Below are 17,054 nucleotides of genomic sequence, written 5' to 3' on the forward strand. Positions count from 1 at the left end.
TTTTGGACAGTTCATAGTAAAAAAAAAAAAAAAGCATATTGAAACGACTGTTTCATTTTCTACTTTAGCTCCAGCCTACAGCTGGCTAACTGTGGATTGGAAAGGGCAGGGTAAGCAGAGAGATGTGATGCGTTTTAAATTTCCTTGGAAATATCCATTGAAGCTTCCGAAAAGTTATTTTAATCTACGCCTTTGTTTTCCCCACTAACCATTGACACCAAAATAAGGTTGCTTTGAGGTGACCCTCTGGCAGAGAGAATGCTCCCAAGGGCCTTTGAGACTTGCTCCCAAAGCTGGGCGGTGAGCACACTATCCTGTGCTGCTGTTCCCAGTCCCTCCCAGCACTGAGCGTGCAGACCCACTAGACAGAGCTGAAAGCTTCCCAATAGCTCCCGCCATGGACCTTGCAGACCCACTAGGACAGAGCTGGAGTCGAAAGGTTACTGAGATGACTTGTGGTTGGCACACCCTTCTCGTGTCTGTGATCAAGGAACTTGAGACTTGAGTGGATTGAGAGCCATATTATAGCCTTAAAGTGTTCCTACAAGTTCTGTCCTGGCCCGTCCAGGTGCATCCCTAACCCCAGCTCACGTGCACAGGTGAGAACAAATGGCTGCTTGGATGATCTCCAGCGGTGAGGATGGGGTGATGGATCTGGCTGGAAAAGAGGTACCTTGGTAAAGGTTTTGTTTGGGGGTGTAAATCATCCAATTTTACTCTTCTTCCTCTCTGTCTTGAAGATTCTTAGGACCCTTCATCTTTCTGGATGGAGCTGCTTCTCAGGTTTGAATCTGACCATGCAGCCTTTCTTTATGAATTCAAACAGCCACCTGGGAGTGGTAGGGTCCTGTTTGATTTAGTGGAAATGACATAGAAGACATGGATTAAAATGGAGCTCATTCTCTTACCGTTTGGGTTGTCCCCAGACAAGCCACTTGACCTCTGTAAGTCTTGGTGTTCCCGTCTGTAACATGGGGATGCTAATTGCTGAGGATAAAGGAGGATACTGTGAGGAAGTACTTGGAGTTATTGGGGGTTGAGGGTTGCTGGGCTTTGGGATCGGGTTTTTCAGAAAAGTTCCAGCACTTCCACAAAGCAGTTTCTTTCTTTCTTTTTTTTTTTTTGTCTTTTTGCCATTTATTGGGCCGCTCCCACGGCATATGGAGGTTCCCAGGCTAGGGGTCGAATATCAGAGCTGTAGCTGCCGGCCTACACCAGAGCCTCGGCGACTCGGGATCCAAGCCGCATCTGCAACTGACACCACAGCTCACAGCAACTCCAGATCCTTAACCTACTGAGCAAGGCCAGGGATGGAACCCGCAACCTCACGGTTCCCAGTCGGATTCGTTAACCTCTGAGCCACGACAGGAACTCCAGCAGCTAAGCTTCTATACGCAGGGTTTTTGTTTGTTTGTTTGCTGCGTGCACCCTGGCATGCGAACGTTCTTGGGGCTGGACATCGAACCCGGCCCATAGCAGTTACCCAAGCCGCTGCAGTGACAGTGCTGTGTCCTTAACTTGCTGTGCTACAGGAGAACTTCTATTATTAGAAGGCGTTAGAACTTGATCTCACGTGGAAGCCGGGGTAAACACGCTCCACTTGGTCAGGTTGCCGGGAGACGTAGACGCGGTCTAAGTCCGCCGCCTGGTGTACCTGGTTTCATGGGGCCACTGTGCTCTGAAGCGCGGTCATCTGTGAGGATGTATTGGCCATTATGCAGTGTCCTGCGCTGGTTGAGCTCTCTAGACAAAAACAGTGAGTTTTTTCCACAGTACCGAGAGGATTTAAATGAAATCCTCCGCTCCAGAGTGTGGGGAGGCAAGGGTGGGGTGAGACCGGAGGGGTCGGGCTGGAGCGTGGGAGGGTGCCGGAAGTCTGGCTCCTTGTATCTTGACAGGATTTGTTTGGGAGATTAAATTACTTCCTGGTAGTTGTGTAGAATTTGACAAGTCAGTGATGAGTGCCAGTATGATGCTTATTATCTACCATACTTTTTGCTGATAAAGATTGTAAAACAATAAAGATCATAAAGCTAGAAGGATTTGTTGAAGAGAAGCCTTTGGTATGTGCCTTTATTGTTGACAATAGAAGTAGGGAATCCGGCAGGTGCTCTTAGGAAAGGATGTTTTTTGCAGAAGACAATTTTGCAAGATAATATTTAATGAAGCATTGCTTTTAGTCAATGGCAAAGTAGTTTTTATCTATCTTTTGGAAAGAATGTAGCCCAAAGGAATGAGAACCATACTTGGTGGATGAACCTGGAACATTTGAAAGTGAAAGGGGAACATGTGTGTGTGTGTGTGTGTGTGTGTGTGTAGGTAAAGTGCTCCATGGTGGTTCTTATGTGGAATGTAAAAGGAATCCTGGCTTGTCTGCCTTTTTTTAAATGTGTTTGCTCATGTGTGACATGAATTATTTTTCTTCTAGGATGTGGAAAAAGAGAAGGAAACCCACAGTTACCTCAGCAAAGAGGAAATCAAAGAGAAAGTGCATAAGTATAATTTAGCAGTCACAGACAAGTTGAAGATGACCTTGGTAAGCGCCTCTGATGATAATAATAATAATAATAATAACAATAATACTGTTTAGATTGACTCACATCAAAGACAAATATAAGTTGTTGCTACTACACATCTGTTTTGAAATCTCTGAATCACACTTGCAGAAGTTTAATGGTCACGTCCACAGGACTGGCAAGTGGGATAGTTCTCCATCTTTAACATGAAAAGTGTATTTTGTCATAGCTTTCTCTTAAAATCAGTCAACATGTCTTAAAATTTTATTTTAAAGATATTAAGAACCCTGAGGATTGTTAGCATTGAGGGTAAACCTTGCCTGTTGAACAGATGGGCGGTAACTCAGATTCTCATAAGGCCTTAGATAACGCTTTATCTTGTGTAAATAAATTCGGGAATGTCAGGAAAATGGTTTTGTGCCCGTGGATTGGGATATAATGAGCTCAGATTTCTCTCAGTTGACTGTCGGTGTAAGATGAAGTTATGTCACGTTGTTGTTTCAGGCTCCGGCGGCGGCAGCTTTGTGCAGTTGCTGTTTGAAGCTGGGGGTGAGGGGAGTGAGAGTGTAGGAGGCAGAAGCACAGGCTTGGTGACAAAGCCAGATGCTTTTGTCCCTCTACCTGGTCTGGCCTCGAACAGCCACTGGCTGACTTTCCTTGAGGCACTGCCCGCCCTTGGTGACAGCATCCAGGGCCTTGGACCTCTGCCTGGCCGTCTCTCGACTGTGAACTGACAGAGTTCAGTCAAGGACAGGGTGACCTGGTGAGAACAGGCCCTACGGAATGCTGTGACCCTTGGAGAGGCGCTTTTAAATATAAACCCCTGTGATAAAGGATCCCTCCCCGGTGGGACTCCGCCAAAAAGGGGAGATGGGAAGATGATCTCAAGATTATTCCTCCTTATTCCAGCGGTCATACTTCCTTTTCAGACATGTTTTCATCACAGCAGAAAAATTCCACATCCTCCCCACCTTCCCCTTGGAGATTAAAACAGGTTCAGGTTTCAATGGTTTTCAAAGATTAAAAATGTGAAGTGTTGTATAATACTTTCCACAAGAATGAACGACTGAATGAGTATTATAAATTGATCCTGTGTTGGAGTTCCCATCGTGGCTCAGTGGTTAGCAAACCAGACTGGCATCCATAAGGACATCCCTGGCCTCGCTCAGTGGGTTAGGAATCCGGCGTTGCCCTGAGCTGTGGTGCAGGTCGCACGTTGCTGTGGCTGTGGTGTTGGCCGGCGGCTACAGTTCCGATTAGACTCCTAGCCTGGGACCCTCCATATGCCAAGAGTGTGCCCTAAAAAAAGACAAAAATCGATCTTGTGGAAAGGAAGAAAAAGAATGGACCATAAAGGAGGTTTCTCATGTTCTGTGTATAACACTCGAAGATCTGTTTAAATAAAATACTATAATATTTTTTTTTCCTAAGCATACTACAAGTAAAAAGAAAAGGTGAGGACAAAATCAGTATAGCTATTTTTAGCAACTAAGAAATAATTCTACTACCAATTAAGACAAGAGCTAGGAGTTCCCGTCGTGGCGCAGTGGTTAACGAATCCGACTAGGAACCATGAGGTTGCGGGTTCGGTCCCTGCCCTTGCTCAGTGGGTTGGCGATCCGGCGTTGCCGTGAGCTGTGGTGTAGGTTGCAGACGCGGCTCGGATCCCGCGTTGCTGTGGCTCTGGCGTAGGCCGGTGGCTACAGCTCCGATTCAACCCCTAGCCTGGGAACCTCCATATGCCGCGGGAGCGGCGCAAGAAATAGCAGCAACAACAACAACAACAAAAAGACAAAAGGCAAAAAGACAAAAAAAAAAAAAAAAAAAAAGACAAGAGCTAATAAACTCAGTAAGTCAAAATCTTTTTTTATTTTTATTTTTTTTTGAGGGGAGGGGGCGCTGCTCCTGTTGACATATGGAAGTTCCTGGGCCAGGGATGGAACCTGCATCACAGCCATGACCCAAGCCGCTGCAGTGAAATGCCAGTTCCTTAACCCACTGTGCCACAAGGAAACTCCTGCACATACTAAATATATGCAGTTTTTTACATAAAAAGTTATACTGCAGTAAAGGTGTTAAAAACATTTATATAGGAGTTCTCTGTCACCGTTGTGGCTCGGGTTCTATCACTGGCCCAGGAACTTCCACATGCCACAGGTATGGCCAAAAAAATTATATAAATATATATGTATATATAGAAGGAGATATCAATAACCTGTTAAATCAGTAAAGACAAATGCTTGGGAGTTGCTGTTGTGGTTCAGCAGTAACAAACCCGACTACTATCCATGAGATGTGGGTTCGAGCCCTGACGTTGATCAGTGGGTTGGGGATCCAGTGTTGCCGAGAGCTGAGGTGTAGGTGGCAGACGAGGCTTGGGTCCCACGTTGCTGCGGCTCTGGCGTAGACTGGTGGCTGCAGCTCCAATTCGACCCCTAGCGTGGGAACTTCCATATGCTATGGGTTTGGGGGGGGGGGGGGGGGGGAAAGACAAAGGCTTATGTTATACTGTCCATCATTCACATTGTAGCTTGAATTTGTTTTAAAAATATTGGTGTGTGAGGTGCCTGCAATGCATTGTGTGTCCCCTGCTACACAGGCTATATGCTATGTAAAAAAAAAAAGCTTAAGCAAAACTGTTCATCTCTGGTGCATATAATGGCCACTAGGAATGAAAATAGCTTGTTTGCCTATTGCCTGCTCCTTGTTACTTGAGTATTTCCAAGTCCTAATTGTGACTTTCCTTTTTTGTGTACTAGCTGACCATCTGTTGGACATGTTTCCTTTGAGCACGGAGCCTCGACCTATCCCCAAGCTTTTAATAAGCCCCCTGGTTTGGCCAGCGTTGGCGCCAGGGGATCGTAACCTCCCCTGTGGGCTCTGGACTTTCCCGTGTAGCTGCAGAGGCTAAGTGCAGACTTGGGTCGCCCCATCTGCCCTGCAGGCCTTGCCTCTGGAAGTGCTTTGCCGGAGCCTGTTACCCCCCGCAAAGTCCTTCCCTGAGGGCCCCCAGTTAGTGAGGCCCCGCCACAGAGCTGTAAAAGGCGAGAACAAGAGAAAGAGTGTTTCACATTCCTTTTTTGTGTGGTTTCGATGTGCTCCTTCCCTAAGATGCCCAAGTGTGTGTTTCTCTTCCTGCTTCAGAATTCAAATGGGATTTACACTGGCTTCATCAAAGTGCAGATGGAACTCTGCAAGCCTTCCCAGTCTTCTCCGAACCCTGGAAAACTCGCTCCCAGCAGCAACGGCTACATGAACACGCTTCACATCAGCAGCACCAACACTGTCGGGGAGGTGATCGAGGCCCTGCTCAAAAAGTTCCTTGTGACCGAGAGCCCTACCAAGTTTGCACTTTATAAGCGGTGTCACAGGGAAGACCAAGGTACACAGCTGGGCTTCGAGTGAAAATGGTCCCGGCTTTTATTTACATCTTTCAGCCTCATCAGTGAAAGGAAGGCTAATGGGTGTGTCTGTTTCGGTTATGTCAGGGCCCAGAGACAGATTCTGGAATAAATGGTGATCACAGCATGAGTGAATGCTCTCTGGCTGGCTGTGTTTTTTTGTTTTTTTGTTTTTTTTTTTTTTTTGGCTTTTTGTTTTTTAAGGCCATACCCATGGCATATGGAGGTTCCCAGGGGGCTAATGGGAGCTGTAGCTGCCAGCCTGTGCCACAGCCACAGCAGTGCAGGATCCAAGCCGCATCTGTGGCCTACACCACAGCTCACAGCAATGCTGGATTTTTAACCCACTGAGCAAGGCCAGGGATTGAACCTGCAACCTCATGGGTACTAGTCAGATTTGTTAACCTCTGAGCCACGACAGGAACTCCTGTTTGTGTTTTGGAGTTGGACAGTTGTGGGTCTGAGAAACTCAGAAGTATCCATATGTGATGGGCATTTATGGAGGATTTTGTTATATCCACAGGGGGAGAGCCTTTTTTTTTTTTTTTTTTTTTTTTAAAGGGCCACACCCAGGGCATATGGAAGTTCCTAGGCTGGGAGTCAAATTGGAGCTATAGCCCCTGGCCTACACCTCAGCCACAGCAACATAAGATCTGAGCTGCATCTGAGACCTACACTACAGCTCAGGGCAACGTTGGATCCTTAACCCACTGAGTGATGCCAGAGATCGAACCCGCATCCTCATGAATGCTGGCTGGGTTCATTTCTGCTGAGCCGTGACGGAACTCCCAGCATTTTTTTTCTCTTTTTGACTGCTTTTATTTTAATGCTGTTTCAGACAGAACAGAAAGCCTCTGTTCTTGAGTTTTCAATAGCATACTCATTCAGTGTGGAGGGTTTGGTAGACTTGCATTTCTGAGACCTGAGGATGAGGAGGCACACGTGTATTAGTGCACCTCTCAGACCCACGTGAATGGCACAGCCCCCGGCTCTCCTTTCCCCTTAGCCCACCTCTCTAGCTGTTACCTTGGGGACCTCGGTACCCTGGTCCCCCAGGAGCACATGCAGTGGGTGAGTTACATTTTGATCTGAGGTCTGCTTGTCTGAACTTCATACCCACAATAAAGAGAATATTAAAAGGCTGCATGAAGCCAAATAAGAGATTCCAGATCAGGTCATCATTGAGCAGAAATTGATAGCCAGGGTGGATGACAGTGATTTAGTGATTCACTGAGTGCTAATTTGAAAATGGTGTATGTTTGAGCATTTGAGCTGACCCTAGTTTTTCTGGGTAGAGCCTTGAGCAGCTGTAGCAGAAAATACACTCACCTTGGCATCGTGTGAAATGTCTTTTGGCTGCCTGGGGATGAAACCCAGGTAGTTGCTGAGTATCAGCATGTTTCTTCAACACATTCTGTGGGCTGGCTCTGCAGACTGCAGACACAAATAGGCCAAGTTTTCTGTTGTCCAGCAGCCACAGGCTCGGCAGCAGTGTACATCAGTGGGGAATTCAGTGCCTGTGATGCAGTTGTATCCAGAAGTGTTGAGATAATATAGATCAGTTCAGGTGGCATTTTTGTCTTGCCACATTCTCTGCCTGCCCACCTGGACTTTAGTTGCATAATCTGACAGTAATAGCATCCTGCTGATATAGTACCCATGTGGCAAAGCTTTCCTTCGTGTAAAAGCAATGCCAGTGACACTGTGTGTGTGTGTGTGTGTGTGTGTGTGTGTGTGTGTGTGTGTGGCATGAGACATAGAGCTGGGCTTAAAGCCACTAGAACTTGCATTCAGGCCACTTTGTTTGTTTGTGGCTGCTCATTTTGAGTTAATTTGTAGAAAGACTTGCTTCTAGAGCTCTGCTTTCATGTTCTTGGGATGGTTTTTGTTTGTTTTTTTTGGCTGCGCGTGCAGCAGCTAGAAGTGGAATTTCAGTTCCTAGGCTAGGGATTGAACCCAAGCTGCAGTGGTAAAAGCATCAAATCCATTAGACCACCAGACAACTCCCTGGGATGGTATATTTTTATTTTTAATGGGGTTACAGAGCCTTTTGTAAAAAGTTTATCTCCTAGGAGGAGCAGAGTTAATTATAAACCCACTTGGGGAGCAGTACTCATTTAAATTCATTCTCGAGACTCATTTCCTTTTTAATCAATAAATAGTTGATATTGAATGGATAGAATGGAAATAGTATAGAATGCATGCCACTGTGGGCAGCTTATTGGTGGCAGAATGAGGAGGATTGTGCCTGGGCCGGGGTCCCGTGGACTGTTGCCCAGATCTGGGGGTGGGGGTGGTGGCGAGGGGTGCTGTGAGGTCTGGTGCTGTGATGTCATGCTCTGTTGATGACGTGTGGCTTGCTTCCTCACCAGTCTACGCCTGCAAGCTCTCAGACCGGGAACATCCACTCTACCTGCGTTTGGTCGCAGGGCCCAGGACGGACACACTTAGTTTTGTTCTTCGTGAACATGAAATTGGAGAGGTAAGTGATTCTTGCTTCAAACTCTGCAGACAACCCGGCCCTGTTTCATCGCTCAGATCTGGGGACCATTGCAGAGGAGAAGGAGGGGAGAGGGGATGTGTCTGTGTGTCTGCCTGTCAGGGAGGAGACGTGGTTCTGGAGAGAGATGGTGGCTTCCTGTGTTTTTGAATTGTCAGAAATGAACCCCCAGTTAGCCTACAATATAATTCTTTTATAAATAGCACTTACTGTATTGGTCTGTAATTTTCAGAGGTGGGAGGAAATGCATGTTTTTTTACTTGATCTCCTCCCAGAGAGTCATTTCACCCCTTCTACCTCTAAATTACTCTAAGCCAGATGAGCTTTGAAAATCAACACTCTCCCTGTTGGCTGCTAATCAGAGTCCCCAGGCCCTTTGCTCTAAAGGGAAATGCAGTCTTTTTACCACAAAAGACATTTATCTTGCTAGAATCTCTCTTTCCTTTTGGCCCAAACGATTAAGGAATTATGTTTATATGTGCATCATTTGCCATTTTCTCTCCAGGGAGGATTGGATTTAGGTCAGCTCAGTTCAAGGAAAAAAGCACTCTAGATCGTCCTTCTAGATCAAGGGTCAGTCAAGTAAATCTCTCAAGCTCTGTGTCTCAGCCTCTTGTCTGAAATAGGAAATGGCATGAATGGTGCACATAGAACATTCTGTGATGCAGTGAGAACAGTTTCTAGGTTAAAAGTTAGGGAACCAAGACTCTACTTCCTATGGTTCTTCTTTTTTTTCCCCACATTGGCCGCACCCCTGGCATATGGAAGTTCCTCGGCCAGGGGTAGAATCCGAGCCACAGCTGCAGCCTATGCCACAGCTGCAGCATCTCCGGATCCTTGAACCCTCTGCACTGGGTCAGGGATTGAATCGGTGCCTCTGCAGTGACCCAAACCACTGCAGTCTGATTCTTTTTTTTTTTTTTTTTGTCTTTGTAGGGTGGCACCCATGGCACATGGAGTTCCCAGGCTAGGGGTCCAATCGGAGCTACAGCTGCTGACCTACACCACAGCCACAGCAACTCGGGATCTGAGCCGAGTCTGCAACTTACACCACAGCTCACGGCAACGCCGGATCCTTAACCCACCGAGCGAGGTCAGGGATTGAACCTGAGTCCTCATGGATGCTAGTGGGATTTGTTAACCGCTGAGCCACAACGGGAACTCCCCTTTAATCTGATTCTTAACCACCCTGCTACAGCAGGAACTCCCTTACTGTTGTTCTTGTTTAGATTAGGAGCATGACCTTGGGTAAGTCTTCTAATTTTTTCAGTCCTCAGCTTTAAAATCTGTAAAGGGGGACTAAAGACTTGAAAGGGTGGTTTTGAGTTGCAAATTAGAACTTTATGTAAACTTGTTTGGTAAAGGATATGTTTCTATGTCAGGGTAAATCGGAACTTAAGGAGTTTTAGGAAGACAGTGATTTGGGCCTTTTTTTTTTTTTTTTTTTTTTTGATCTTTTTGCCTTTTCTAGGGCCCTACCTGCGTCATATGGAGATTCCGAGGCTAGGGATCTAACCAGAGCTGTTGCTGCTGGCCTACACCACAGCCACAACAACGCAGGATCCGAGCTGCATCTGCAACCTACCCCACAGTTCACGGCAATGCTGGATTCTTAACCCACTGAGCGAGGCCAGGGATTGAACCCATGTCCTCCTGGATACTAGTCAAGTTCATTACCACTGAGCCGCAACAGGAACTCCCTAATAGCATATTCTAATGTAGACGGTTTTGCTTTCCTGCTTCATGTTTTTCATTTCCTTTAATAAGTAGCTCAAAATTCATCTCCAAGAGCCTTCTGTCGTTGGCCCATTTGGGAGTTTTCCTCTGTCTCCTCTCTCTGCCCTTGTATTTGGCTATCTCCTCTTCTCCCTTCCCACCCCTGGGACTCTCTCATCAGAAATTGCTCCTGACCGAGACACTGATTCTCAGCCCAGGACCCAGGGCCTGCTTTGGGAAGGGGAGGATGTGTCGTTTGGAAAAACACCTCTCAGGTGATGCCAGGTACCTCCTTGACATTATACTGCTTTCATTGTAAAATAAACTAAAAAAAGAGTAGTAAAATCTTTTGTGCCTGATACCAGGCACAGTTAGGAAAACAATTCAGAGACCCAAGAGCCAGAGAGAAAGCCCACATGGTTCACAACCACTGCGGTGTAGACAAGAGTGATACTAAGCAAAAAGCAAATCATGTTTTCTCAGTTTTGCGATTCTTATTTTGTGTACAAGTAAATGAAGAATGTCCCCTGTAACTTCTAATTTGGGGCAAGAAGGGCAATATAAAGACGTAGTTGCTGGCTCCACAATGATGAGTAAAAGTAGTCCATGCCACTGTTTCTTTAAATGATGATTTTGTTATTAAAAAAACTCAAAAGATGTGATTTCTTCATGTTGCATATGGGAAAGAACTCAAAATAAAAATGACTTTCCTGAATTCCCATTGCGGCTCAGCAGGTTAAGAACCCGACATAGTGTCCGTGAGGATACAGTTCCACCCCTGGCCTTGCTCATTAGGTTAAGGATCTGGTGTGGCTGTGGCTGTGCTGTAGGCTGGCAGCTGCAGCACTGATTCAACCCTTAGCCTGGGAACTTCCATATGCTGCAGGTGGGGCCCTAAAAAAGAAACAAAAATAAAAATCAAGATGACTTTCTGAAGCTCTGGTCAAATGTGCGAGGTGACTGGAATGTCACCTGCATTTAAAGACAGCCCCTGCTTGGAGTTCCCATCGTGGTTCAGTGGTTAACGAATCTGACTAGGAACCATGAGGTTTTGGGTTCCATCCTTGGCCTTGCTCAGTGGGTTAAGGATCTGGTGTTGCCATGAGCTGCGGTGTAGGTCACAGACGTGGCTCGGATCCCACATTGCTGTGGCTCTGATGTAGGCTGGCGGCTGCAGCTCCGACTCGACCCCTAGCCTGGGAACCTCCATGTGCCATGGGAGCGGCCTTAGAAGAAGGCAAAAAGACCAAAAAAAAAAAAAAAAAAAAAAAAAGACAGCCCCTGCTCCCCAAGAGCAACAGCCTTAGAGCGAGATTTACTACTCATCTAGAGATCTGCTCAAGGGATGGAGAGGCCTGGATCCTTCAGAGCCTGGACTTTCAGCCCCTCGGCTTCCAGCTTGGACTGCTCTGCTGCCTTTTGTTCTAGGATTTCTTCAATAGATGCTTGCTGGAGGGGTGTGTGACTCTCCTTGTGTTAAGTCCAAACTGAACATTGCTTCTTGCCTGTAAATGCCTTTCCATCTCAAAGCAGGACCAAGTGCTTTATTTTTGGTTGTGCCCTGGGCCAGGGATCAAGCCTGTACCACAGCTGTGACCAGAGCAGTGCAGTGACAACGCCAGATTTTTTTTTTTTTTAGGGCTGCACCTGGGGAGAGGAAGGCAGGGCTAGTGGGGAGGCTCCTCCTGCCAACCAGGACTTCGGAGAACTCTGGTCACCTCCCTGGGCTCGTGGTCCGCATTCCTAAGTCTTGACGCTGAATTGACCACCTGGCATTTTTCGGTTTTTGTGTCCTCTCACAGTGGGAAGCCTTCAGCCTGCCAGAGCTACAGAATTTCTTGCGGATCTTGGACAAGGAAGAAGATGAGCAGCTGCAGAACCTGAAGGAGCGCTACGCAGCCTACAGACACAAGCTGGAAGAAGCCCTCGGCGAGGCGTGGAAGCCCGGGTAACGCGTGGGGGCTCCCTGCCCCTCGGGCTCGGGGACGGCGTGGGACCTGCGTGCAAACCCAGCAGCTGGTGTCTCTCTTGTCGGAGGGCGGTTTTCCTGCCCCATGATGCTCGGGCCTTTCCCCTGAACGAAATTTCTAGGCCTAGTTCCCCACGCTGGTCACGCAGCACTTCGGCGCCCTCCGGGAGGGATCCTGCACGCTTGTTCCGTTTCGGCACCGCGGTCTTACCTCTCGGCAAGCTGTGAACCTGTAGTCTCATCTGGAGCATTTTGGGGGGCTTTGAAGCATGGACTCTTGGGTGGTGTTTTTGTTTTTCTTCTTCTTTTAGCTCGTTGTCCTTAGGATGTGATGAGGATGTGAAGCTGAAGGTTGTGCCGGTGCTTCGGTGGAAGCTTAGCAAGGAATCGGTTGGAATACTTATCCTATGTTGAAACTACCTGTTGGTTTAGGGGGTTTTGGTGTTTTAAATGTCAGAGAAAACAATCTGTGGGAATTGAAGGGCACAGGAAGCTAGGACCTCTGAGGAGTTGGTGAAGGATTCTGGAGGAGTCTGACCAAGAAAGTGAAGAGTAAGTTTGGAAGAGGGTGGGTGGAGGCGGGGAGCCCTGAGGGACGGTGGTTTGGGCCAGGAGTGGAGGGTAGAGGAGGAGGTGAATTTGCTTGTCGATGAGTTAAACGCTTTCCGTTTTGAGACGTTCAGTTTAGAGACCTTAAACCCACTGTCTATGGCTTGATTTCCTGGCGAGTCAAATGTGGGAACAGAACCAAAGAAAGTAGGAGCTAGACCGGAAGGAGGGGCTGACTGCAGCGGAGCAGGGAACCCAGCGTGGATATTCACACGGGACAGAGCTGCCCTCTCAGCTGCCAGCCCCCATTCGGCCTTCTCTTCTCGGGGTGCGCGGTCCGATGGGTGCCGCTTCTCTGGGCCGTGGGGCCGTGGGCCCTGAGCATCTGCGATGACTCCTGTGACGTCACAGCTTTCCTCCCAGGTCCTTTTCAAAGTGGAAAAGGAGTTTGGGAAGGAGGCGGCTTTTTGCCACCCCCCCCCCACCCCCCCCCAGTTATTAGCAGCCGGGAGGTCGATCCGGTGAAGAGCTCCCGGCACACTTTGGTGACAATCCCTCCCTCCTCTGCCTCGGCTTCCCTTTTTTTTTTTCCCCTCGCTCCTCCCTCCTTCCCTGTACTCACTTCTTTCCCTTCTCCCTTTGTTTTACAAGTTGAAGCCTCATCTTACACAGAGCGGAACAGTGGTGTGGGTTAAAGACCCAGGACTGTCAGATCCTCAGTTCCAAAGGGTGACCACCTGACTGTAAGGAGGAGGGTAGCGTCCACCAGCCCCCCCACTTGACCACACAGGAGGGGGTTCTTTATGGAGGTGTTTTCACACAAGTGCATGTTCCTGCAAACCAAAGAGTGCGTGTGCAATAGGAGCCTTCCTCGGAGCAAGTGAAATAACCTCATTTTACACAGCAGTTAATCTGAAAACAACAGGAAAGTTGTGCTGTGCTTCTGGAGTGGCCTTACAGTCTGTTTTTAGTCTAGATATTGTTTGTTTATAAATTCCCAAGGAATTGTTAACACTTTGGTGACACCTAATGGATTCTTTTTGAAATTCCAAGGTGCTTCAGTTCTTTGCCTCTTCAGTGAACTGTGGCTTTTTTTTATTGCATTTCTTTGGTCCTTGTGGTGGCCCTTCTGACTTTTCAGAGAACACCCTTCTTGTTGGAGGCAGATGTAAGTGTCGCTTCTGCTTTGCCACATGCATTACTGAGACAATCATATCTTCCTGAGCTTTTTAAGGAAAGTTGGAAAGAAAAAAAAAAGTAGAACTAGCTATAAAATATGTATGGCACCTCTTGTTTAATTTTGCATGCAACTTCTTTTTCGTGCATTAATGAGGTTTTAGTGACATTGTCATCTAACACTTTACCTTCATTGTTCAGGGAATGCCTTCATGATTTTTGTACTGGTTTTACTATTCAGAGAATGGCTTGGGTGTGAGGATACTGTTATCAACCACCTGGTCTTTTAATTACCCATCCCAGTAAGCGCTTATTTTGTGAAGCCTTATGTTTCTCAGATTCAGACACTGTTAGAACCTTAATATAGTAGTTGATGGGTATCTGTGAATTTTTTTTTTTTTTTTTTTTTTTACTTGAAGTAGATTGTCTAAATTAGGCATCCTCATCTGCATTATCCGGGACCTCGCTCACTGTCATGTGCACTACAAGTCGCAATTTGGAAAACTGTGTCGCAATCCTGTTGGTTCATGGTTCTTGAAGACCGACGGTCTTTCCCAAAACACTGGCGACTGCAGCAGCATTTTTAATGTGTAAAAGGCCACTGAGGCCAAAGATTTTTTTAAAATCATTGTACAAATTCTGATGTTAAACTATTAAGCTTTGCTGTAATACTGTTTTCTCTTCAATATGTGATGGTACAGGAACGAGGTTAAATGAAGGGGTCGTATTGCAGGGGAGCATTTTAAATCACAGAAGTAAAAAAATTATAATATTTATAATTTTGATGAATTTAAGTTTATTTTTATGGGGAAGAGTTTTCTTCTCTAAAATTGTTTCTGGAATGGCAAATTGTTTCCATTATTAAAAGTTGAAGTTGTTAATTGATGTTTGTGTGTTTTTATTTATGGTAATGCACCAGGTAAAGAAAGTCACAGGAGTGGGAGGAGCTACTTGTGCAGGTAACTGGGGACACAGGAACATGGGCCGGCACCTGACAACTTTCATTAGGCTTGAGTGGGGCACAGTTCTTCTCCCAAATGTCATTTTTCCTTTGCCTTATCCTCTGGGGAAAATAACCATAGGTGAGTGTCTGCCCACAGGAGACAATTATGACATATACATGCATTTGCAAGGGTATAAAGCATGAGAACCATGTAAAGAATTACTGTAAAGTGGCTGCCCTGTGACCACTACCCAAGTAGAACATTGGCCCTTCCTTAGAAATCCTCTTTCTCCACCACCCACTCCTGCTCTGAGGTCTCCCATTCTTAGAACAGACCACTTTCAACATTCAAGTATCTGCATTTTGTGGTCAATGTGACCCACCGGATGGGTATGGGTGCAGGACTGCTTCTCATAGGCCTCCAAGCCTGCTGAAGGCAAGTGTTTTTACTGCTGCACTGCCCCCTAGAGGTGCTAGTGAGGTAGTGAGGTAGGCGCATGGCTGTTACCAGTCCATGAAGGGGGAAAAAAAAACCCTTTCAAGTGCCACAGCTGCTTTATAAGTGAAAATGTTACAATAAAAATGATGGCTCTATGTAAAATCTTTTTTGCCAAAATATCCAGAAGAATCTAGTTTGCAAGTGTGGCCTGGGTTACTACTCATGATGCAGTGGAAATGTTTTGGAATTTTTATCTCCTAAAGGGAGTTCATTTCCTGCCCTAGGTTTCTTTTCAAAATTTCTCACCAGTTGATAATTAATTATATGAATGTCCTTCTGCTGCAAAATTAGTTTGCAAGAATTATACACTGTTTTGGGCCTCTGTCGGGTGATCCTAATAAGGAGTTTTGTGTTTTTGAAAGAAGAGAAAAGTCTGTATTCAGAGATTATCCTTGATTTACGATGGGGTTACATTCTAATACACCCATCATAAACTGGAAATATCCTAAGTCAAAAATGCATTCAAGGAGTTCCCTCGTGGCTCAGCAGGTTAAGGATCTAGTGTTGTCACTGCTGTGGCTCTGGTTACAGCTGTGTCGTGGGCTTGATCCTTGGCCTGGGAATTCCTACATGCTGCACTGTGGCAAAAAAAAAAAAAAAAAGTATTCAATACACCTAACCTGTGGACCATCATTATTTCAGCCTCGTTTACCTTAAACCACCTAGAACACATGCATTAGCCTGCAGCTGGCAAAATCATCTGACAAAACCTATTTTAGAATACATTGTTGACTCTCATGTAATTTATTGAATACTGTACTGAAGGTGAAAAACAGAATGGTTGGGTACAGAATGGTTGTAAGTACATTGGTTGCTTACCTTTGTAAACAAAAAATATCACCAGCCTGGGAAAGGATTGCAATTCAAAATCCAATACACCTTCTAGTGAATGCATGTCAGTTGTCATACTATCATCAAGTCGAAAAGCTTCAAGTCAGACCATGGTAAGTCAAGGACCTTTTGTACAATGACAGCAAATTTAAACACAGTGATTACCATGTGCCAAGTATTATTCTAAAAAGCTTAATATGTATTAACCGCTTTTCGTCTCCATGAGAATAGGTATTGTCAACATCTATATTCTACAGATGAGGAAAATAGGTACTGAGGTCCAGCTGCTTGCCCACCATTCCTCTGAGTGTGAATGGTAAAGCCACCTGCCTGCCCACTATCTTTTCCCGTAAGCTCAACCCAGCTTTTTCAGTAGAACTGCCACTTAAAGGCCCATTAGGGAGTTCCCCTGTGGCCTAGTGGTTAAGGATCTGGTGTTGTCACTGCTCTGGCTTGGGTCATTGCTGTGGTGTGGATTCAATCCCTGGCCCAGGACCTTCAGCCAAAAGAAAAAAAAAAAGGCCCATTTGATTGCCTCCAGTGGGCAGTTCATCAGAACACAGGTCTCTTGTGGTGCCTTTGGGGTTTGTGGGAAATGGAAGGACAGGTTTGATGTCACGGTGCTTTATCGTCCGTTTTTGTTGTTGTTCATTTAGTGTTTCATTTAAGTGATACACTAAGTTACACAGGAGATGCCTACCTCTGTTTTCCATTACAGGTTCTGTTGAGTGAGAGAAGCTTACAGTTCAGGTAAATGAATGCCATGTTCTCAGTGCAGTCAGTGGGTAGTTCCTTGGAACCACTAGAAGCATTGCTTCAGAGAAAAGTCAGAAGTTCCCAGGAGCCAGCGAGTATTTGCAAAGGCTGGAGTTTTACTCCATCAAGAATGATCTTCTCAGAGTTCCCATCATGGCTCATAGGAAACGAACCTGACTAGTATCCACGAGGATGCAG

General features: G+C 46.2%; 1 protein-coding gene across 1 annotated transcript in view; it reads left to right on the forward strand.

Annotated features, from left to right (window-relative positions):
* The window catches only part of RASSF3 (Ras association domain family member 3), an 88,395-nt gene extending 73,687 nt beyond the window's left edge, over window positions 1-14,708 (forward strand). Inside the window, exons 2-5 of the mRNA XM_021091946.2 lie at window positions 2,429-2,536; window positions 5,661-5,898; window positions 8,290-8,399; window positions 11,936-14,708. Of these exons, the coding sequence (XP_020947605.1) occupies window positions 2,429-2,536; window positions 5,661-5,898; window positions 8,290-8,399; window positions 11,936-12,085 (606 nt within the window). The 3' untranslated portion in view covers window positions 12,086-14,708. The remainder of the gene's footprint in view (window positions 1-2,428; window positions 2,537-5,660; window positions 5,899-8,289; window positions 8,400-11,935) is intronic.
* The last annotated feature ends 2,346 nt before the right edge of the window (window positions 14,709-17,054 follow it).

Source organism: Sus scrofa, chromosome 5 (assembly GCF_054392235.1).
Source record: "Sus scrofa isolate SSC_HxYL_T2T_F1_AM1 chromosome 5, Sscrofa_HxYL_maternal_Yorkshire_Landrace_v2.0, whole genome shotgun sequence".
NCBI classification, from domain to species: domain Eukaryota; kingdom Metazoa; phylum Chordata; class Mammalia; order Artiodactyla; family Suidae; genus Sus; species Sus scrofa.